Genomic DNA, 23,235 nt, shown 5'->3' with positions numbered 1-23,235 from the left:
CTGAAAACCAGGACTTTTCTATTCAGTATCTGCAAAGCTGCTTAGGGGAATTAAAAACATCAAGCAAGACAGACAACTTTTTATTAAAACAAAAATATTTATTCAAGCTGTAAATGCTATGCAGTATTTAGTTACTGGATGGGTTTAATATAAACATCTACTGCATAATCTTGGTTCCTTAGGAATCCTTGTATTGTATCTGAAACATTGCCCTGTTGCTGTACAGATCTCTTTCAAGAAAACTTGCAATTTTTTTTTTTTAAAGATGTCAACAATTTGAGAACAAGAAGAATTACCAGTAAAGAAAATTCTGTAGTTTTGGAGAAACTTGTGCTCATTCAGCAGAATGTAGACTGAGCTCTTCCTGCACCCCTTTTGGAGAGTTTGTGTAATAGCTATGACAATCTCTATGTTAAACAGAAAAATCAGATGCAAATCCTTCCATGTCTGGCTAAAAATTTAAGAGTTAGATAATATAACTTCTCAGCAGTACAAATGAAAGGTGAGGGAATTGACTTTCGCATTAGAACACACTGTAATTCTTGTTTAGCTCTTGCTTCAGTTGAAGTATTTATACTGAGGCATGACCCCACACAAAAAATATGTTGCTTAAAACCAGCTTTTGCATTTGAATGACATTCAGCAGCAAATACTGTAAACAGAGAAGGCCTGTACAAATTAAAGTTCTTTTCTGAATGACTGGCTGGGAAAAAGCTCCACCAGATGAGAAATGCTTTTTGAGGTTTTACTGGCCTTATGGTTAGCTATTGTTATTTTTGGTCAAAGCCTTACAACATGGGCTTGACAGTGATGAAACGACAGAGTGTGAGCACAAGGCAGTTAGAGCTGAATATTCAAGTCCCTTTCAGATTCAACAAAACAATGAGAAGTGGCCAAGGTAGCTGCCCCATCTTAGAGTGGTGAGTGACAAACACCACCTTTTCACAGACTGGCTGAGTGCTTCAGAGGGGAAAGTAGAGAAAGCAGCAGAACACAGACAACGCGGTCTAACAGGAAATGTACAATCTTTCTTACATTTCATTTACACAAATTTACAGTTTTGCAATTTAAATGGCTCTATAATTATGCAAGTGCTTTTTCAAAAATAAACATATACCAACTCAATGATATTTACACTTTGCAACCTGCTTCAGAATCAGCACGACTTTGCTATAAAGTGAAACTTCAGTGCACTGAAAGTGCAACTTGCCCTTTAGAGTTAACTTCTCCTCCCATGCAAAACCTCAGCACTGCTCCACTGAGCTTCAGATGGCCTCACTTCAACTTCTTTTTATTCATTCATCGTAATGCAAAGACAACAAGAACTTGTCCACATCCATTCCTGCTGGAAAAGAATTTGGGAGCTTCTTTTTCTGTAGGAGAGGAAAGTAACAACTGTGTTAAATACAACGAATCTAGGGGAACTGAAGATTCTGCAAGCATTCTTCCTCATCCATCCATCCATCCATCCATCCATCCATCCATCCATCCATCCATCCATCCATCCATCCATCCTTTATCTGTTCCTGCACAAATGTGCCCCAGAACTCAGACACTGCCATGTGCTCTTCACATGTGCCCCCCTCTACGAAACAGAGCATTTTCCAGTCTCAGTGCTTCAGGAGCATGCTAAAAGTATGGGAATTACAAAGTTATACTCCTTTCTGGTTATTTACATGCAAAGACATATTTTTGTGTCTCACACCTTGGCTATTTGCCTTTAAATCCTCAAATTCAATGGTACTAAACAAGGATGCAAGAGCAGACTGAATTCTAATGAGGCCTACTTTGACTTTGGCTTAATTCCTACATTCCACCTAAAAACTTGGAATTTAGAAACTCATTCATGTTTTAGGAGAAATAATGTAATTGTCATTGATACCTATTTAGAGAGTTAGTAGGAGTTACTTGTATGTATCTGAAGACTAAACCAATCTTCAAGCTTAGTTCAGAGTACGCTCAAGAGGCAAAGTTGGAAAAACTGAAAAAATCTAAATAGGATGCCAGGGATTTGCACTAGCATCTCTGAACCGTTCCATTACAAACCGTACACATGAAGATACCTTATATATATTTAGAATTTTAATTACAAGAAGTAGATGTTTGTACTTGCCTTGATTTTCTTTTTTTTGCACGGTGTTGGAGAGCTCTGAAGCTCTTTTCTATTTGCAGCACGGGAGTTTCTCTCGCCCTCATTCAAGTCCTCGGGTTTCCTTTTCTTGACGGTGCTCCTGAGAGCCCGGAACTGCTGGGTGTTGTCCTTGAGGGGGGTGGCGGCGCTGTTCCTGGCGATGGCGGCGCGCGACAGGATCATGAGGGTGTGCGCGGCCATGCTGACGCTGTTCTCGCTGCCCGTCTCGCTGGCGGGGCTGCAGGCGGGCAGGTCGGGCGTGGCGGGCGGCACCATGATGCGCGGCGTGCCGCTCTCCTCCGGGAAGCGCCGGCACGTGGGCGTGCGCACGCTGTCCGTCGTGTCCTCCGCGTGCCTGTCCCCGACTCCGCACGGCGTGCGGGGCACCGGCAGCTCTCCGTTCTCGGCGGTCTTGGCAGCGGGGCTCTGCCACTGCATGTCCTGCAGCATCTCCACGCACTGCTTGCCGAAGGGGCTGGACAGGCCCAGGCCTTGGCCGGAAGCTTTCGCAGCTTCTCGCTTGGGCTCCTTCGAGCACAACGCCACAGACACCGACGATTTGCAGCTGCCAGCCCCGGTTGAGAGCGACCCCTGCTTTTTGTTCAGCTCTTGTACCGAAGCAGCTGTCTTCTCATTCCATAAGGCAACGCTCTGTTGGCCGTTTGAGAGTTTGGCAGTGTCCTGGTTCTTCTGCTTTTCATCAGTGTCCCTCCGTAGCTCATTTTCTTTGTTTGCTGTCGTCTTGTGGAAGGGATCTAATGAAAGCCCTGCAGCTGCCGCCTTCCGCTCGGGCTGTGGCTCCTTTGCAGATGCGCCTCTGTTGCTGCCAACCTCTGGCCTACACAGAATCCTGGGCAATGTTTTGTCTTTGTCTCTCTTTGGTACCTGTGCCTTAGCAGAGGAGCACACAGAGTCAACAGCAAATGAAGGGCTTTCGTTTCTTTCTTTCTGGGATGAACTCTTAGGAGGCTGAATTTGGGTGCTGCCTCCTGGAGTGGGGAGGACATTATCAAAGCAAAGCACTCTCCTGTGACTCTCACTCTGTCTGGGATTTGAGCTTGTGCTCTCTGCTGGGGCAACAGGTAAGTTCTCTTCCACTTTCTTTCCTGCCTCTGCACTGGTAAGCTTGTCGTAATTTCCAGCCCTGAAAACGAGATGAAAACATTTCACTGATGTGTTTATTCTTACTAGGCAAGTTAACTTCAGCTGGCTGGAAGTCCCCACCCATCTCTCTAAAAAGCTCTCTCTAGCCTAAATACAAGTATTTGATCAACACATAAAGACCAAGAGTAAGGAATGACAACTGCAGAAAGCTCAGAGAAGGCTTTCTTGGCAAAAAGGTATCAAACAGAGTCTGCACACTGAACAATTAGGTAGGCTGGGGCTCTTGAGCCTGGAAAGAGAGATCACAGAGGGGAAATGCAACAGAGCTCTGAAGGAAGCTCACAAAAAGGACACTGTCTGCTGCTTTTCTTCCAGTAGAAAAACTAAGGGCATGAAATAACACTGGTATTGGGTTCAAAACACAACAAGGAGGTCTGAACACTGCATGTAACTAAACATGGGAACTTTTTTACCTTAGGATATTGGTAGTTTACTTGACTTCAAAAAGAAACTGAGTGCATTCATGACAGGACAGCCCCTCCCAGAATACTAATTATGGCTCTGGGATCCTTGGAGCTGAAATTCCTAAGAGGCTGCCAGAATATACTGGACAATGTAATCACATGTGTGCCTTGTACTCTTCCCTATGCACTTGCTGTGCATGGGGGGACACTGAGCAGGACAAAAAGCTTCTGGTGGGCATCTGGACAGCAACACCCAAAGTGCCTGGGCTGTGGTCTCCACCTGACAACCTGCCCCATCGTGTGAAAAAGCCACCACTGCACTGTGGAAAGAAAAATGCTTCTGCTCTGTCAGCTCATGCCACTGGTCTGTCTGTGCCCTCTGCCTGGCTTATGCTGCATCTCCTGCACACCTCCCTCTATGATTTCTAGGAGGAAAAGTCAAGTTTTTGGGATGCTAACTTGGTATCTTTGAAATGGTAGAAAAGGTCTGAGTGGCAGCAGCTTGTTTTATTTCCATGAAATTTGAGATGAGACAGAGGATAGAAAGTGGAAATAAGAAATTACACCTCTTTGCAGGGAAGATTTTGGTCTCTTTGCTATGCAAAACATACATCTAGAGATCAATTAAAGATAACAGAAAGCTGAATTATTGAAGTGGTATTATCCAAGATCTTGCTTCTGTGTTTTTTTTAAAAATCAGTACTTTTTGCATGCATGTATATGGTCTGACTTGATGTATGGTTGAGATTTTTTAATAAGCTGACTTTAATGATCCTGTTTTATCTCCACTTTTCCAACACTTTAAGTGAGCTCTAAATAGGTAGTTTTTTTAAGTATGTGATAGTTTTCCAATAAAAGATCATTTCACCTCTTATATTTAAATTGAGCTTCCGATCTGCTCCTACACTGTTTTGCTCATTCCAACATCCTTTTCTTTCAGAAGTCCATTAATGGTGAGGAGAATTACTACTGCAGCCTTGCTTCCTTCTCTCATTTGCCCAACACAAAACTAGTGCCTACCCCAAGAAATTGTTATGCTCATCGACATAAAGTTAGCATGCTGTCGTCCTCACCTTGCATTCAGTTCTCATTTTTAAATGATCAAGCAGAGTTCTAATCTATACAGCTGAAATACAGATGCAGAACCCAATCTTATAAACTCTACTGGATCTCTACTGGAGGTCAAAGAGAATGAGACTACACTACAAAACCATAAGTAGCACTCATGTGAAAAGAAGAAACAAAGGTTCTAGTCATTTAAATCTCCCAGTAAATGTAACAGGCAATTCTCCTAGCTTAGACTCTGCTCAAACAATTTTTATTTGACAATTGAGAGAGGAGACAGTGAAGACAAAGCTGTACAAAATTAACACAGGAACAGTAACAAGACAATTCTAGCACAGGCTGCACCAGTCCCAGCACACATCTGTATGGATACTCCTAGCAGACAGGCAGCAGGAAAGGGGGTACTGCTTATGCCACTACTAAAAAAAGCTCCTCTCTTCACCAATACTGGATAGAGAAATTCACAACAGGAAAAGAAAGCAAGTTTCAATACTCGGCACTACTGACCTCTGTGTTCGAGGATTTGCATGGCTCAAAGGCTCAGCTACATTTGGTACCAGTTTTCCTGGAACAAGAGATGAAGTGTTAATGAATGATAGGTAAGTAATTTCACACTTTTAGTGCAATGACATTTCACCTGACAGAGAACCAATAAAGAAAAACCCAGCAACAAACTCCACAGTATTTTGTAACTTCAAACTTCACTAATTAGTAGACTAGCAAAGGTCCCCAGCTAAGAACAAAGAAGAAGCTTGCTGCCTACATTTGGATAATGCACAGCCCTGGCAAGACAAACAAACTATCCTGAGCTTCAAAATGCACAGGGGGGATTTCCAGATAGCAGGAAATTAACTCTGGGAACTCTCAGCTATCCATCAGCAAACCAGAATGCAAGCAACGATACAATCCTAGATTTTATCTTAATTTGAAATTTCATTCTATTTTCATTTTTATGTGCAAGCCTACTCTTTTTTAAAAAGGCAGATAGGCTAAAGCAAAAGTTTTCCTTATAACTGCCTGTTTCTATTTTCAATTATTTTTCTTTACCCCTTTTCAACACTGAGAAAGGAACATAACTCCAGTCTTGTTACAATTAACGATTTAAAGAAGCAAGGTCTCAATGAAAAGAATATACAGAAGCATATGCCTGAAAGGGCAAAAGGAGAACAGGTAGTAGAGTGCATTTTTTATATAAATATCCAACACTTCTAATAAATATTTTTCATTAATAAATTTTTAGAACTGCTGACTCTTCTAATACCTTCATTACTATGTGGCTTGGTTCCAATGGAAGCAGTAAACTACTTAAAACCAACAAGATGAAAAATAACCAGAAACATAAAGAAAAGTAAACTTCTAAAACTGCCGGAGAGCCTTGAAACATCACATTTTGGAAATAAGCTTGATACAAAAACTGGAATTATGTCATATGTTGGAAGTTCTCTGCAAACTGACCGAACAAGAGTCACTAACTGCAGGTACAGACCTCTCTCATGACAGCCCAGCAGCTGCCAGGAATAGAAGCAGAGATATTTATAAAACTTTTTTTACTTAGAACTGACTTGTCCTTAGAACCCTCTGCTTTTCCTCTGCCCCTCTCAAGAACGCAAGGCAGGCACCTGTAGTACTCCTGTTTCTTGCTCCAGGAATCTTCTGTGATTTGGGAGGGATGGGAAGCTTTGGGACACTTCCATTGCACACTGGATTAGCCACAGGCATGTGAAGAACCTTGGAAGAATCAAAATATCCTATTACAATTTACCAAAGCACTTCTTATCACTGCAGCTTTAATCTTGAAAATCTTTATTTGTGATGTGCTACCTGGCAGGCAGGTGCTGAGAACGTATTTCCATTCTGTCCTACCACGGAGAGAGGTATCATTCCCACCATTCCTTGCAAAACTGGCTGCACTGGAGATGCAATTATAATGGCAGAACCTAAAAAATACCCAAGTGTTAGGATTGCACAGAAACTAAAAATACTTCAGCGAAAAGAAATGCTTCTTAAAATGATGTGTGGTCAAAACCTGTGGCAAGAAAAGCTCTGGATTTTTAGAAAAACTTCACTGTCCTTTGCTCTAGTTCACTACTAGAAAACAGGGTAAGCACCAGTTTTATTTTTAGTTTATAAGGCATTCTTTAGTTAAAGTATGTTTTCCTTTGTAAGAGGTAGCTCAAAATAAAGTATGATAAACTTATCTTAACATTTAAACTTTAAATTAAAGTGATTTATAAAAAACAGTAAAAGTAACATTAAATAAACAGTAACAGCAAAAGTAACATATACAGCTGCCAGATATATGGGAATTATAAAATATGGAAACTATCCTGGCACACTAACTGAAAAGTGGAAGAATATTTTCAAAAGTGAAAGGAAACTGTTCCTTTCTCTATGAAAAAAGCATTGAAGGTAAGAGTTACATAAAGAAATCAAATGGCAGAAAAGGCTGTCACCCTAAGACCTTCCATGTACTGGTCTCTGTCCTCAATTAAATGACTACACACAGAAATTCAAAGGTAACTGCAAAAAAGTTCATAGTTTTTGAAAGAAATCTAAATGTGGTGATTACAGCTGGTTTATAGCTGTTTTTTCATTTCAAAATGCACTCAAGATGTTTATTGCTGTAGTAATAAAAATGCTTGTATAGATATTAAATCATGGAAAGAAATAATATTACACTTTCATGTTTACTTAAATATACTTCTAATGCAGACTAGGTTTTGAAATATGAAACAAAACCAAGAAAGAGACTTGGGAAGGACTAGATACATCTACCCAGTTATCTACACAAAATATGGATACCTATAACATAGAGCATTGCACTTATAACTGGAATCTTATTAAAATAAAAACCTGTTTTATTTAGCCAAAGTAATGGAATCCTGTCCAATGTAAACCAAAATATGTTTACTACATCTAATGCTGCTAAAATTATAATCAGTTCAGCTTCTGAAATATGAGGCTTTTTTTTTTATTCAAAGCAGCCTGATCAATGACTTCTCATACAGATAGTTTTATTTTATTTCTACTAGCTACTAATATACTAAAAAAAAGTAACTCCTGGACAAAAACAAAAATAACAAACACCACATTTTCAGTACTTTTCTAATGATGAGATTACCCTGTGGGAAGTTTGGGGAGACAGTCTGGTTTGCTGGAAATGTACTGCTGGATCTGGGAGGAGTCCGCAACTGCTGTACAGCTGGAGCTTGGGAGGCCAGGGGCATAGAACTGCCAGGCAATACAACCACATTTGATGGTGTTACAGCTGCACCCAAGGCTGCTGGATCAGTCATACACGTGGCTATGTAAAGGTTGCTGGAATTCCCAAAAGCTGTGCTCGTGGCTGGCATCAACTGTATAAATCCCCCTTCGTTGGAAAGTTGAGCTGAACTTGCGACTGAAAAGCCAGCGCAGTCTTCACTCTGAGTGTTAACCGAGCTCACCACAGGATCCTTAGGTCTAAGCATGAGAAGATTCTGCTCTGCCAGAGCTGAATCCACATTTTTTTCTGTGTCCTCTGAAGTCAGACATTTGGGCAGGCCTGGGGTTTTGGCTGGGGATTTGGCTGGAGATGACAATATTATAGTAGGCAAATTTTCTCCTGTGATGCTGGAAACAGCATTATTTAACTCTGTGTCTGATGCAATAAAGGGATCATCACTGATGATGATCTTGAGGGACATTATATTAGAAGGATCAACATCCATTGGTTGACTACTAGAAGATACACTGCTTATACTTTTGGCCTCAGTACCTGACTCCTCTGCTGAGGATGCAGTTTCAGGGAGAGGAGAGTGGCATATTTCAGAGGTAGTAAGATTGTTTTCAGTGGATACTACAGAAATGTCTGTACATGCATTATTACCAGATGAGAAATATAAATTATCAGTGTCTACTTTTGTAGAAGATGAAGGTTCTTGCATCTCCCCTTGTGTTCCCTCTGTGTTTGGCAGTTCTGAAGGGAGGTTAAAATCTTTCTTACAAGGCTTATCAAGTGTATGCTGATCACTTGAGTAAGTTTTGTTAGATGTATCAACAACTTCAAGCTGCAACTCTGTTTTGTCAAGATCCGTGATGTTCACCACAGATCCCGCAGCGCAGTCTGCCTGTGTGCTCTGGTCCTGATGGTTAGATGGGTGGCTGGAGTTCTCCTCTGGAACACCAGGTAAGGCAGCTGGAACACTGGTTACAGTCTGGTCTTTTCCTGCATCTGCCAGTGGGCTAGAAATGGAGGAGTTGTTTTTTCTCAGCAGTGCACTGTGGCCAGGGCCCCCATCAGAAGGGCTTCCAGGAAGTCTTTTTTCAGACAGTGATGTATCTGGTGATAATGGACATTTACTTCCTGAATCAGTTTTGTTTTCACCAGCTATAGTATCCTCTGCCACTGAAATCAAAGGAATCTGTGGAGTACCAGAATGAACATATTCTAAATTAGGACTACTTTGAGAACTATCACTTGGTGGGCCTTTTTCAATTTCCATAGCACTCTCACTTTCAGATACTAATGTAGATGACTCTTTTGTAATGTAAGTGTCTGCACACTGTTCGTTACATTTGCTGTCAGAACTTGGTCTCTTGTTAGGTTCAGTCAAATCAGACACCGAGTCAAAAGCAATTTCATGCTCTCTGATATGTTCAGGGGTAATGGCTGTAAGTTCTTCAGTCTGCTTCCTTGGTCTACAGTTTCCATGCAGCTGTTCACTGGCTGGACTCTTCTTAGCCATATCATCATCGTTAATGTTGGTCTTCAAGGCACATGATGCTTCTCCTAACTGAAAGCCTTTACAGGATAGTGGTTCTCTAGAATTATCACCTGCAAAAGACAGAATAAACCAGTTCCATAATTTTTAGAGCAGATGATCCTTTTAGAGCATTTTAGAAATAACTATTAGTTCAATGGAAAACTATTTCCTATGAAACTAAGTGGGAATAATGTTACTCATCCTTACATTCAAGTTGGCTGGAATATATATAAAAAACATACATAAACTAGATAATCTGGAAAATCAGTTTGCACATTAGTAGTAAGTACACACATGTAAATATCTCAGGTCACTACATCAGATTTCACCAGAAGCACAAAAACCATCTCATGATAAAAACCTCGTGGCTCTACTGCTCATATACTTTCACTAAATACCTGCTACTCATGAACTATTGTTAAGAATGGTGGACACAAAGTAACATCCCCTTTGTCCAGAGTAAGACTCTTTTTGTGTATTAATTAAGATACATTACAGAATAGAGATAAAAGATTAATATGGTTAGATGTAAAATATTCTCTTTATGTGTTCCCCAATGGACACTGCAAAGTATCCATTTATTGACATCCTGCTTGCACTAAGGAGCTTATCAAGTACAATTTTAAAGTACACTGATGGGATTACTGTTAAATTTAATAGATTGAAACTTTGTAACAGGCCAGGTGTATCTGTATGTTCACACAATGTAGAAGTCCACGTGGATATTACCAGTGAAAAAATAAAATTCTGAAGTGTACAAATTGTCTGAAAATATTTTCATAATGAAAAGTTAACAGAGAAATCTTAGAGGGGAAAAAAAACCCAAAACAAAACCATACATCTGTTAGTGTCTTCTGTTCCTAAAGAACTTCCAAATGTTTCCAGGCTATCCTCAGCCACCAGGATTTCGTTCTCCACTCCATTCCGACCAGAAATACCACCAGGTAAGTTCTTGTTTACCTTGCTCTTTCCTATTTTCAAAATAAAGCATGAAAAATGGTTAAATATGTAATTTTCTACATGTGTGTCACTACCTTTTAAATGAACCAGAGTGTAAAGATCTCCTTATGGTTCATGTGAGGATACCCCTGAAAATTTTACAACAGCAAACAAGTATAAACTATCATCCTTCAGAGCTGGAGTGTCTAAAAAAACAGCAAGAAAATAATCACTGAGCCAGCACAAACCCAGAATATCAGCCACAGAAAAATGCTGCACTTACACACAACTTTATAGCTGTGTATAAATGTATCTAAGAATCTGATTCTGTATTAAGGCACACCAATGTCATTTCTCTGGCAAGAGGCCTGCTGAATTCCTTTGCTTTGTCAAGCAATGCTTGGGAAAGCTCATTATTCAGGGTGCTTTACAGTAACAGCACAAGTGAGTACAATGTAGCCTACCATAATCAAAGCAGTCAAACAGAGCCTGGAAATCTGGATCTGATTCTGTCTGCTCCAGAATGTCCTGGATAGCCTCTTCTGACATATGAATTTCACCCTGAGAAAAGACACAAGATACAGAACTGTTAGTTACTTCCACAGCTTAAAAAAAAAAATAGACAAGAAGCGTTTTCTTTTCAGGCTGTTTTTAGTTCTATTACTTCTGCTCAGCACAGAAACAAAAAGAATAATGCTGGGAACATTTCTGCCACAGATTTCAAAAATCTTAGTGATTGAAGCTGAAGAAATGAGGTTCTCCAAAACCCAAATATGTCTGTCAGACATCACCCCCACCATGTGTGTACTGGAGTACTCTCCACACAGTGGCCACCACTAACCAAAAAGAAGGACTAAATCTCAGGCTACACTGGAAGCTTATGCATGTGGTATGGATGCTGTGAGCCTGTACAAGCAAACCACTGGTTTAAAAAAAAATCCCCAAATTAATCCTAATTTCTTAAGTTTGAATATATTATATATCTAGAAGCCAACAGTAAGTAAATGGAAGTTTTATTTCATATGCCAATTACATGTTCTATATTACAGCCTCCAACTACTTTTTTGTGGAAGGCATTTTGGAAAGCACAGCTACATGGGACAGTGCTCTAAGGTTCCTGATTCTTGTTCTGTGGCAGCCCAGGAAGAAAATGAGTATCCAGTACATACTCAAGTGATTAAATACAAAGTTCTCCTGCCTTTCTGGAGACCCTCTAAGCACTCTCCAACCTTTGATACATATCTCCACCTTTAAGGGTGGATATTCCACATTATATCCTTGATTTTGTCTCAGCAACTCCAACCAAACCAAGAAGCTGCTTTATTTCTGCTCAGAAGAGTGGAATACAACTTTGTAGCTCTGTATTTTGACAACTGACCTAAAATCACCAAGCAACAGAAGAACAGCATTTATAAACCAGACACCTCTACTTCATAAACAGGGAACTGCCTCTACTCTCCTGTCTTTCTCATGAAGGCTGTTAAATTTCCCTCATTAAAAGTGTTTTTTAATTCTATGATTGCCAGCTTGAGACTTACAGAAAAATGAAGGGAGAACACTATAATTTAGTTTGTAGAAGCAGAACACACATTTCCTCCAAAAGCAAGAAAATACAAAATTTGAAGAAAAAGTATCATTATTTAGGCTCAAAAATTAATTTCTCTTGCTATACTAAATGATCCATGCTTATCTTGGAGCAAATCACAAAATCAGATCAGATTAAATGTATTTGGAGACAGCAAGGTATTTTAATTTTTTTTTCTTTAAGGCTATTGATTATAGATCCCCAGTCAGAAGCTGGTAGCCAATTACTGATATGAAAGATTGAGTGAGAGGCAGGAGTTCTCAAATCCAGTCTGAATGTAGGGTTACCAGCTAATTACTGACAGAATCAATCCCACTCTCTTGGCTTCAACCCTGCTGCATGCTCATGCTGGCATGGGAATGAATTCAGAATGCTGAACTGGCACACAGCAGTGTGCTGCCAGCTCAGCTCCCTGAACCTGCCCTGCACCACACAAGGTCGGAGTTCACACCTCTGCAAGGGGAGCTGCCCTGCACAGAGGGGAGCATCAGGGAGGCTCAGCTGTGCTGCAAACAGAAACAAGAAAAGGAAGGATAGGAAGAGGAGAGAATACCCTCAGATGTCAGAGGTTCAGCATAGATCCATCATTCTCACATGCCTGGGCCTAAAACCGATGTGATCAGGGCAATCTACACCTACCTGAAGTCCAAGGATTTCATCAATTGAAGTCTCCTGTTCTGTGGGACCACTGTCTGTCTGTTTAGGGGCCTGAGCAACACTGCCATCACTGCAACACGTACATCGTTAGTTCAAAAGTCAAAATTAATTTAAATAAGAATACATATTAAGTTTAGAGGCTCCTTTTATTACCTCCCCAGGATTTTGTTAATGTTTTCAGCGAGCTTCTCCTGAAGGGATTTGCTGCTCAGGATCTTTTCTCTGGCATTTTCAATAACCAGTTGCTGGAAAATAGTTTTGAAGTGGTCAGGTTTTTATTTTTAACATCACAAGAAAAGGAGCAAAAAACATCACAAGAAATTTTCTGACTAACCAGTAAAAAATAATTTAAAAATCAATTCAAAGAGAGAAGACTTTTATAACAGAGAGTCATCTGTGACTGCATTACATTGCTACGAAAATCAACCCAAAACATTCCTGTGCTTCTCCTCCCCCAAAGGACAGCCAGGCTTAATGTGCCTTCTGGTTTCCATTCTCTGAAGAATTACTGTATTCTGACAGCTTACAGGTATCTTAGCAAAGCAAATAAACTAAGAAAAACAAAACTCTATATTGCCATGTCAACTTTATGAATTTAGTACACACAAGAGCTAGTTCAAATATAAACCAATACATTTATCTTTTAAAGGTAATTTCTGTAAAAACCAGGAAGAACAGCATGTTAAAGATTAGTTCTCTTGAGTTTGACTTTGTTTCTAAATGTAAATACCTTCTGTAGGCATATACTCACTGGGAAGTTACCATCAATTAATTCTTCTAGGGGCTCACTTTCTTTTTCTACTACTGCTTCTTCAGAATCTTGAGAACTTCTAGCTGCTGAAAGAGGTCCAGATGTTGCAATATTTTTCCTCTTCTGAGATTCACTGAAACATTCCAGGAAATTTATGACACAGTTTATGAGAAAATTGCAAACAGTAGACCTAATGGTGAGTAAATCAAGTGCTTCTCTTTCTCTGTAGCAAACAAAAGATCTTAATCACTAGAAAATTAACTACATATTGAAAATGCAGTACAAGCTGGTACCTCTTTTACTATCTCTAACGCATCTATTGTGTCTGCCTTTAGAGAAGTTATAAATTTAGAGATTGTAGGTAAACAGCTCAATGGCAAACTGAATTCCATGCCCACTATTCAGCATTTACTGCCCCTCCACTACATGTTACTCTAACTGGTGGTACCAGTTAATGGATCCTAATTAACTGCAACTCACAATCAGATTTGGGCATTACCACTGAAAACAAAGACTTCTCAAGGAGCACTTATTTTCAAAGAAGAAAACAAATCTTAAGTTCTGTAAGAATTTAGTTGATAAATAGGAAAAGTAATGTTTTTACAGGAGACAGTGTAGGCTCTTCTGAAAACATCTATCGGCAGGGGCACTAAAATTACATTTAAAAAAATCAAGACAGATTAGGAAAGACTTGGGGGAAAATGGACATCTGAATCAGAGAATAAAAACCACAAAACTAGTATCAAAGAAGTTTTTCACACAACTTCTAGTGCAAATATTAATATTTTTCTGACGAAATTTACTCAACTCAATAGTTTTACGAAGTTAAATGCACATTTTTATCAATATTAAGAATTTTCATAATTGAAAAGGACATTTTGGAAGGAACACCAAGTCTCAGCTCCAAGATTATTTGCCTAAGCCTAGTAGTGGAGTAAAGACAGAGTGTACCCACAGAAGCCTCCTATCAGCCTGCTGTTAAGCTCTTTGACTTCCCTTTCCACTGTGAAACAACAAACACTGGTCCCCCTCAGCAGATCTCACATTTGAAACACTGCCACTGAAGAAAACTTACACTAAAGGTTAGAACACTGTCTAATTTCTAAACAATTTAACAAAAAAACCACCCAAAGCCAAAGAGACATCCCTGTTTACCTTTTTCGCCTTCCTGGAGAAAGCAAGTTTGAATGAAGCTTTCGTTCTTGTGATGTTGGAACCTGAATGTGTATGAGACCTCCTGCTTTATAGAGGGAAAAACAAACAAAAATAGAAGTCATGATGCCAACACCTTCTCCAGTGACACTGCTAAAGCACTACAAGATCTACATGTTGCTTACTATGTTCTAATCAATTCCTGGAAGTCATACAAAAGAATTTGGTATTATCATGGAAATGAGGACCAGTCCTTTTAAACATATCCTGAAATAGACATCCACTTAATGTGGATCATCCCTATCTGATTAAACAAGTTATTTGGGTGAGGATGAGAGCACAGAACAGAAGAACCACAAACAAATGCACTTCTGATTTCTGAACTCATTGGCAAGCAAGTATGCAGGAGCCATCTCTCTTTTGGGCACTTACTTTCTTTTAATCACCTGAACCAGTCTGGAGAGCTGGGGAACAAAGCATGAATTTTCTGGAACTTTTTGGTGGAAGATGATTATCCCTCATTTTTAGAAAACTTCCATTGATAGCCACAGATTTTTCACAGAAAAATAAGGTTTAAAACTTTTTGCAACTTACTGTTGATCTTGTTTTCTTGAGCTTGTGACTGGTTCACAAACAGTGTACTCAGTCTTGTCTGTGGCATGCTTTGATTTATTGCTGGCCTGTGAATTACTTGAGGAGGTACAACAGAGGAAGAGGAATTCTGCTGCCCTGACTGATGGGCTACTGACAACAGTCCTGAGTTTGCAGGAGCTGACTGCTGAAGCATTCTCTGCCTTTTCATTTCTACAATTCCACTTCTTGTACGTACTGGAAATAAAGACAAGATGAAAACACAAGGTAAAGGAATTTTAAAAAATTGCTGATATTCACACAAAATCTGTTTAAAAAAATCTAAACAATGGAACACCACCCAATCCAATGAATCTCAAATCTGGGAACAATCACTATCTGTATCTCACACACTCTTTTCTTATACAGTACAAATGCTACAGAGAACAACTTATTTTTAAGTAAACCATTTTTTCTTTGTTGACAGCACATTTTCAGCTTTTGTAATGAAAGAAACACCTTTAGATACAAAAGTGTGATTTTGTATTTTAGTTGGATATATGTTTGTATATATAACAAATGCTACAAGACTGTAATATGTTTTTATGTTCCCCTTCTATAGAAATCCAACCACATTATAATTAGACCAGCTACAGTTTTAGTTCATCTATGAACCACAAATTAAGTCAGCAGTTTCAGGAGTGAAACAGCAGTTTTTAAACCTTTTAACTGTGTAAACTTCCAAAAAAGTTTTGGTTTTTTTTTTTTTTAGCAGAGAAAATGCTATAATAGAGAATTTATGCCCCTTGCAAAAAGCTCAGCTTTTCTTATTTTCCTTTCCTGATCATTACAGTATTTCACAGACCCAAATGAAGACAACAGACATGCATTACTGATAGCTGCAGAAGGCCCCCATTTTTTGCCAAAACAGGTAATTTTAACATAAAACCTACTGATCCCATGGAATTGACTCAGTTACTTACTCCTCTGGTTAGAAGAAAATCTGAAATCTGAACTCTGCATGCTCCTAAAAAACAAAGCAAGTGACAGAAATGAATGGAGCATAATGGAAGCACTCAGCTACATACACGGTGTGACACTACCTGTCTCGTGATTAATGTCACTCTGATCCTAACCAGAAATTCCTTCCAAAAAATCCATTGATTGCTCTTTGTATTCTTTCCAACAATCATCACAGATCCTTCAAATGAATCTTACTGTTTCATTTTTGATCAAGTAACCACAAAGATATCAGATTCTAAATGAGTCATAGTATATTGTTTTACTACAGGAAGATCACATGCTTACACTAATGCCCTCCTTATTTGCTAGCCCCTCCTTAAAATCTTGAAATGTCTGCTCAACCAATAACTCTAACATACCCATCTTTTTCACTGTCTCTCAAGGAAACAGAGTTAAACCACTCTCATACAATGATAAGGGGAGTTGGTCAACACAGGGACTCACTCTCAGAATGAAATATTACTTTCTTGATTTCAACACTACATTACCTGATCTGAGAAAGTGTATAGTCTAATTTTTTCCACAGAGATGACATCATTGCTGGAACCTCATTTGTTGTTTCTGAAATAAACCACAAAAACAAACTGATGCCCAAAACCAATATATGCTGAGAGAAAAGTAAAATCACAAAATAATTTTTATGGAGTGTTTCAGACATCATCTAACTTTAGATGCCTAGCTGCCTTCTTAATATTCTATTAGTTAGAGAGTCCTAACTCCTAATTTAAAGAATTCAGATTGATATGGATACAGTTCTGGTTTAGAAGCCTTGATGAAACTGAATTAATGACTATAATTCTTGGTGGAATTTGCACATGGTGTTGACTCCTCAGCAAACACATGCTAACCTAACCCATGCTAACCCCTCCAACTCACTTCTGGAAATGGCATTCATATTCCCAAGTCACTTTTGTGCCTTTGAATATCATAACCTGGCAGACAGGCCTTTAAAAGTAATAGTTCATTTTATGATATGACCCAAACAGGTAAAAACATTTGGTCTTTCTGAAGCACAGAACATTAGAAGTGTGATGGAAAAGATAAGTAAACAGTTCAATTTACTAAATTTTTCAAGATGCCAAGTACAAAGCATTTTGAAGGAAGTACATCTGTGTTTTAGTTACCATTCCTGTCAAAGATAGTGTGAAAGGAAAAAAATGTTCAGAAATGTTCCATGTATAATTTTTAATACCAAGCACCATTAAAATATGATAATACAACAGATATCAAAAACCTGCAAGATTTGGAAACATTCATAGGCTTGATAACTAATTTAAAAACCAGCAAATGCTTTAGCTCTGCCTACAGTACTCATACAAAATATTAAGTAGTTCTGAAACTATTTTAGTCAGTCTTAAAAACAAGATACGATATATGTCATACTATAGGACTCCTCCTGATTATTTCATGGAATCATAGAATACCTTAGGTTAGAAGGGATCCACAAGGATGATGGAGCCCAACTCCCTCCTCCCCACTGGGCTACCTAACTCTAAGCCATGTGACTGAAAGCATTGTCCAGATTCTCCTTGAACCCTGACAGAGCTCAGCGCCATGAGCACTTCCCTGGGTAGCCTGTTCCAGTGACTGACCACTCTCTCAGTGAAGAACCCTTTCCTAAGATCCAATCTGAACTTCCCTGACACAGCATTTCATTTTTCTCTCATTCTGTTGTTGGTCACAAGAGAGATAAGCACCTTCCCCTACCGTTGATAGTATAAACAATAAGCAGTATAATTTCACAAGCATAAAGGTATACATTTTTCACATTTTATTTTATCTCTATGCTTTTGAGATATAAAAATGCTCACATTTGAAGTGAAAATATATGCTGGCATATGCAAACTAACAGAATCAATTACTTTTGCTCACTAGATGTCATGGCTGTTGGCTGTGTAATTTGGTAACCTTCAAATTGTAGCCTAAATGGGGGGTTACTCTAAGACCATACACCTCTTCCTGAAGGAGGTCACATGAGATAAATAAAAATAAAAATAAAACACCACCTCATTCTGAAGGCTTACCTTTTGTTTTCATGGCTACGTATTCATTAAGAATAGTTGTCAAGTTTTTTCCACACAGCGACTGGAAAAAGAAAACAACTGACCTTAGAATTTTCACTAAAAACTTCTGCTTCATCTACTGTAGCACATCATATTTAATGAGTTCTTTAGCACTCTACCCCATGCTGACCCTCAGTACCAGACTGTACTTGGGAGAGAGCCATCAATGGATTAAAATCCTCTTATGTACCCAAAATGTGAAGTACTCTATCTCAAGGCATAACACTGGTAGTTAGAGCTGTCTGACCTTCACTCACCTTTTTTATTATGGAATATTATGAAAAGTAGATGATGAACAGCATGATGCTCATTAGTCTCTTACTGATGAGCAGTAGCTAATGAGTACGTATCATGCTGGAAAAGAACATGCACTAAGATGCAAACGTGAAGGAACCTCTGTCTGAAGCAAAATTTTTAACAGTCACACAGAATTAACCTTCTTATCATGTTTACTTGTCCTGTAATTTTAGGTTACACAAAGATAATTAAAATTTTAAAGTTACCACTATCCTGTCTGTACCTTCCTCTCTTGTTTACTAGTGGGAACTCTACAAGACATGACAAATAGAGCCCTTTATTGCAAGTATTTGAGCTGCAGTAAGAATTCTGTCTCACATACTATGATATTACTTTTATATGAATAATAGAAAAAACATTTCTTCTGTGAAAAGGATGATTATAAAAAAGCTTTATTAATCTGGATAACCTATCTACATTTAGGTTTTCTAATTTTTGATGGCCACAGCTTGGTTCTCAACTCCCTAACACCAAAGTACAAATGACTGAACACTTGTAAATGAAATAAACTCAATAGTTGGTTTTGAAAAGGTGCATCAAGAAAGTGCACCTTGGATCCCAGAAAAAACTTCCACAAGTTTTGAATACTGTGGACAAAGTCCCAGACCATGAAATTAACTAACATACTAGCAGAATGAAACAGCAAACATGAACAGGACACACACATAAACACTAAAAGTTTGCTACACAACAATACCTAAACCCCGTAATTTGCACAGTATAGTAAAAATTCCATTTTGTATATTTGTTTAAAATGCAAACTATCTAATTATGCTCCAGCCCTACACATGTATCTACAGATGTGGCTGCACACAATTTATGCACACCCAAAATTCTGCCTTTCACTCAGAACAATGGATATGATACTGAACAGAGAGGAGGCTGAATGCAGTTTTTGTCAATAAAGTTTGGCAGACTCAGACAAATCTGAGATGCCTTACCTAAATATTTACAATGTACCTGAAATGGAACAATATTGGCTGCCATGTCTAGAATAGGAAAGTGATCTTCAGTAAATTACAAATGCAGCCCTAAAATCAATAAAACCCTTGTAAGAACACCCTTCCATAAATCAACCTCAAAGCTGTAATGCAGACTAAGCATAATATGCTGAAACCAATTTGCAAATTCAATTTGCATATTTCACACTTAAATGTTTCTTAGTAAGCTTAAATACTAGAAACCAAATAACTGCTAATATCATAGGATGAAAAACACTAAACAAATCAAATATCAAACAGTTTAAGCAACATTTGAGAATTAACTGTTACAGTGAGAAATCCCCAATATTGTTTTCCATGGATGTAAGACAATGTAACTTTCTGCTTTGCAAATACAAACTCACCAGCAAGCAGGCTGGAATAAAACCATCTTCTGTACAATGCTCTGCATATTCTTTCAAATCTGAGCTTTCCAGAATAAACTGATGGCAGGTAGCTTGAAGATTTTCCTGTTGCAAATAGCCTGCAACAAATCAGATAGAAAATTTTGCCATTTCATTCATTACTTCTGCTAAATAGGCATCAAAGCTGGATACAGTGTTAGAATAATCAGATAAAAATTTTATGTAAGAAAAGAAAAGTTATGTTATTTTGAAAATACATAAGTTCCTATCAGATATTTAACAGTTAAACCCAGAGGAGCAAAAAATAAAGATTGGAATTACACTGTATTTACAAAGTATTCAAGATTGAAAGTGAGGCAATATGAACAAATTTTGGTCTATCTTTAGTACACACAAGAAAATAAAAGTTCTTGGCTCAGAAGGCTGACAAAAACCCTCATATGGGCTGAACCACCCTACCTGATACTCCACCAGAAATCTACAATATTTTGTTAATAAAATGCATTGCTATGTAAGAGTAATTCTCCATACGTTGTACTGTTTGAAAAGAGGTAAAACCTGTACAGCTGCTGCAACAATGGATAAGATTTATTAAAAATATTGGCATTTTACAAAAACTAGTAACAGAAAAAGGTTTTTTCCCTCCTCCCTTACAGTAATTTTCATTTAGGATAGATGTACTAGATGCAAATTGTGCTCTCTACACCCTAAGGCTCAGTAATTATCAGCACAGGAAATGTACTGACAAAGTTTTCCAAAATTCCGTTCCTCATCAAATATATTCTGCTTTAATCAATATACCCTGCTTTAATCTTCAAACACCTTAAACACTAAAAGACAGAAATGGACCAATCCTAATGAAGGATTTTAGAACAAAAACCCACAAAGAAAAGGTTTCTTCTTTCTTGCTCTTAGCAGAGCTTAGCATGGAATTTTTAAGGGTAAGATAAAACATGTGCCTAGTTAAACAATGCAGGACATATACATTATCTATTTCAATGGAGCCCCAAAATGGTCTACCTCAGTTCATGAAGAAAAATGCACCCTTGAAGTTTAAAAGAAAACAAGTATCTTTCAGCAGATCTGAATACAGCTGAAGAAAACAAACAGTCTTTCCAACATGCAAACCTTGTTCAAGTCTTTAACAAGTAGGCAAACTTGAAAGTTAAACACAGCCTGGGAATAACCACTGTGAATTTAATCACAATGTATGAGCAGGCCTATCTGACAGAAAACATTAGTGGAGTCGATAAGGAATATCTTATTTAATCTCTCAATTACATTTTTCTAGAAAAATCTCGAGCCACAAGGGGCTGAATGTGTATTTCTCATAAACAAGATGATATCTCCCTGTTGTCCAGGGTAGATGGGGTATGAGGCTCAGTGGAGCGCTGATCTGTGCTGCTATGGCTGCTCTAACAATCAAACTCACCTCACCAACACAAAAAGCTACAATTTTTCTTTCTTCAACTGCTACTACAGTATCACAAGGGATGACTGAATACGGGCACGTTTTACACACACCAATTTCCTGGTAATAAAGCATTCCAAAGGCTGAAAATGCCTGTGCAGCTGGCCCAAAGTGCTTGTGCACACACTGTATAACCACATAGGAGTATGTGATCCCTAAGGTTGCCAAAATCAAATTAAAGGCAGAAAAAGTAATTTATCTTTTGAACATATGGAAATTCTTCAATATTTTGTTCTACCTTAAGAAATGTCTAACCCATAGGACACATTCACTCTATCAAATAGGAGAAGATAAATGTTCTTATGCATTTTCCTCTGTGTGAGCTCAGCTTATCATTTTAGTTTTGTTTCTTTAAAAAATATTCATCAACCTTCCCAGCACCAGAAAGATTTTGGGGGGAGCTTGAGGGAGCAAGATGGAAAAGCTGCACTGGGAAGTCTGTTTACCCACTGAAATTCAGAGATGCCTCACAGAAGAGGAATCTCTATCAGAGAACAGAAATGGTTACAAGGAATATCCTGCTCTACACCCTTAGGTTGCTCAGAGGTTTCCCAGACATGATGCACGCCCCACGCCACAACAGACACGAGATAGGATGGATCACTCCCAGTGTACATGATGCCAAGACTGTTTACTGCATCTTCAAGTCTCTGGAAAGCACATAAGAAAAATATTCTACCTGGAAACTTGTAATTTCACCAATCTTGTTTGGAAGACTGCAATGAGAGATCTCACTTGTATGAATTCAAATGTTCTTTTACAGTCCATAGAGCTTCTAAAAATCGTGTTACTTCACAGTAATAAAAAAACTGCATCTCTTACTAGCCTATTTTCTCAAGACAATAGCAAGTAGCGTTTCAGGTAGTATTTAAAAAGAAATTGTGCTGGGGGAACACTGAAGAAGAGATTAATGGCTTTGGATTTTAAAAAACTGTGAACAAATGAAAACTGAATCTCACAGGGCAAGCTGCTAGGAAATCTTGGCAACCTGTGCCAATAGGTTCTTACTATGTGTGGGACTGAAATATGTGGGTCACATTTTGCTTACCATCGATTTGCTCTCACCTTCGACAGGACCCAAATAATCCAAAGCATTAAGTAATTTTAAAAAATTACTGTCTGCTGCCAGTGTCCTGAACGCACTTATGCTGTGCTTTCCACACACTCTGATCACGCCTGAACTTTTAGCTCACCCTCAAAGGTGAGCAAAACACAGTCGGAAAGAAAAACCATCTGACCCTTAACGCAGCCTTCCCTGGGATTTCAGGTCACCCTCGGACTCCTCCTGTAACCAGGAACTGTTCAAGCCCCGCTCAGCAGCTCCCAGTGCGCAGGTGGGCACCGGGGACCACCACGTTTCCTCGGAGCCGTGCAGAAGCCGAGCCCAAGGCACGGCCGGGGAGCGGCCTGGTCCCTCAGCACCCGAATCCCTCAGGAGCCAGCTGCGCTCGCTCCCCGGCAGAGGCCGGGCCGGAGAGCGGCGGGGCCAGCCCAGGGACCTCCAGGTACGAACCCCGGCAGTGACAATCCCAGCCTCGAGGGACCAAGAGGCGCTGCCGAGGACCAAGGGCGAAGCCGGCTGCGTCCCGCCGCGCCTCGGGCGGCTGACAATGCCCGGCAGAGCCCTCCCGGCGCGGCCGGTGATCCGCGCCCCACCCGTGCATCCCTCCGTCCCTGCCGGCTCACTCACCCAGCACCAGCCGGGCCACGTCGGACGGCAGCAGCATGGCCCGAGGCGGAGCGGGGCACGGGCGGGCGCAGCTCCCCGAGCGCAGCCGGCCGCCCCGCCACCCAGGCGAAGGCGCGGAAACTCCGCCAGCCAGCGCCGCGCCCGGCCCCTTCCGCCGGAACCCGCCGCGGCCGCTCATCCGCT

The 23,235-nt window shown here is 39.5% G+C and overlaps 1 protein-coding gene across 1 annotated transcript; it reads right to left on the bottom strand.

The window, feature by feature from the left end:
• Window positions 1-77: 77 nt before the first annotated feature.
• Window positions 78-23,184, bottom strand: LOC135450172 (protein NPAT). Its single transcript, XM_064718075.1, has 18 exons — window positions 23,053-23,184; window positions 19,892-20,010; window positions 18,211-18,271; window positions 16,675-16,747; window positions 16,147-16,190; window positions 15,188-15,421; window positions 14,597-14,681; window positions 13,442-13,574; window positions 12,844-12,935; window positions 12,673-12,760; window positions 10,913-11,009; window positions 10,349-10,480; window positions 7,886-9,580; window positions 6,586-6,701; window positions 6,384-6,492; window positions 5,272-5,329; window positions 2,114-3,275; window positions 78-1,373 (listed from the first exon to the last, which is right to left on the bottom strand). The coding sequence occupies exons 1-18, from the start codon at window positions 23,087-23,089 to the stop codon at window positions 1,296-1,298; spliced, it is 4,413 nt and encodes a 1,470-aa protein (XP_064574145.1). The 5' UTR covers window positions 23,090-23,184; the 3' UTR covers window positions 78-1,295.
• Between the last annotated feature and the right edge of the window lie 51 nt (window positions 23,185-23,235).

The sequence above is a fragment of the Zonotrichia leucophrys genome, chromosome 1 (genome assembly GCF_028769735.1).
Source record: "Zonotrichia leucophrys gambelii isolate GWCS_2022_RI chromosome 1, RI_Zleu_2.0, whole genome shotgun sequence".
Classification (NCBI taxonomy): Eukaryota; Metazoa; Chordata; class Aves; order Passeriformes; family Passerellidae; genus Zonotrichia; species Zonotrichia leucophrys.
Note: the sequence above shows the minus strand (reverse complement) of the source record. Positions and strands in the feature narration are given on the sequence as shown.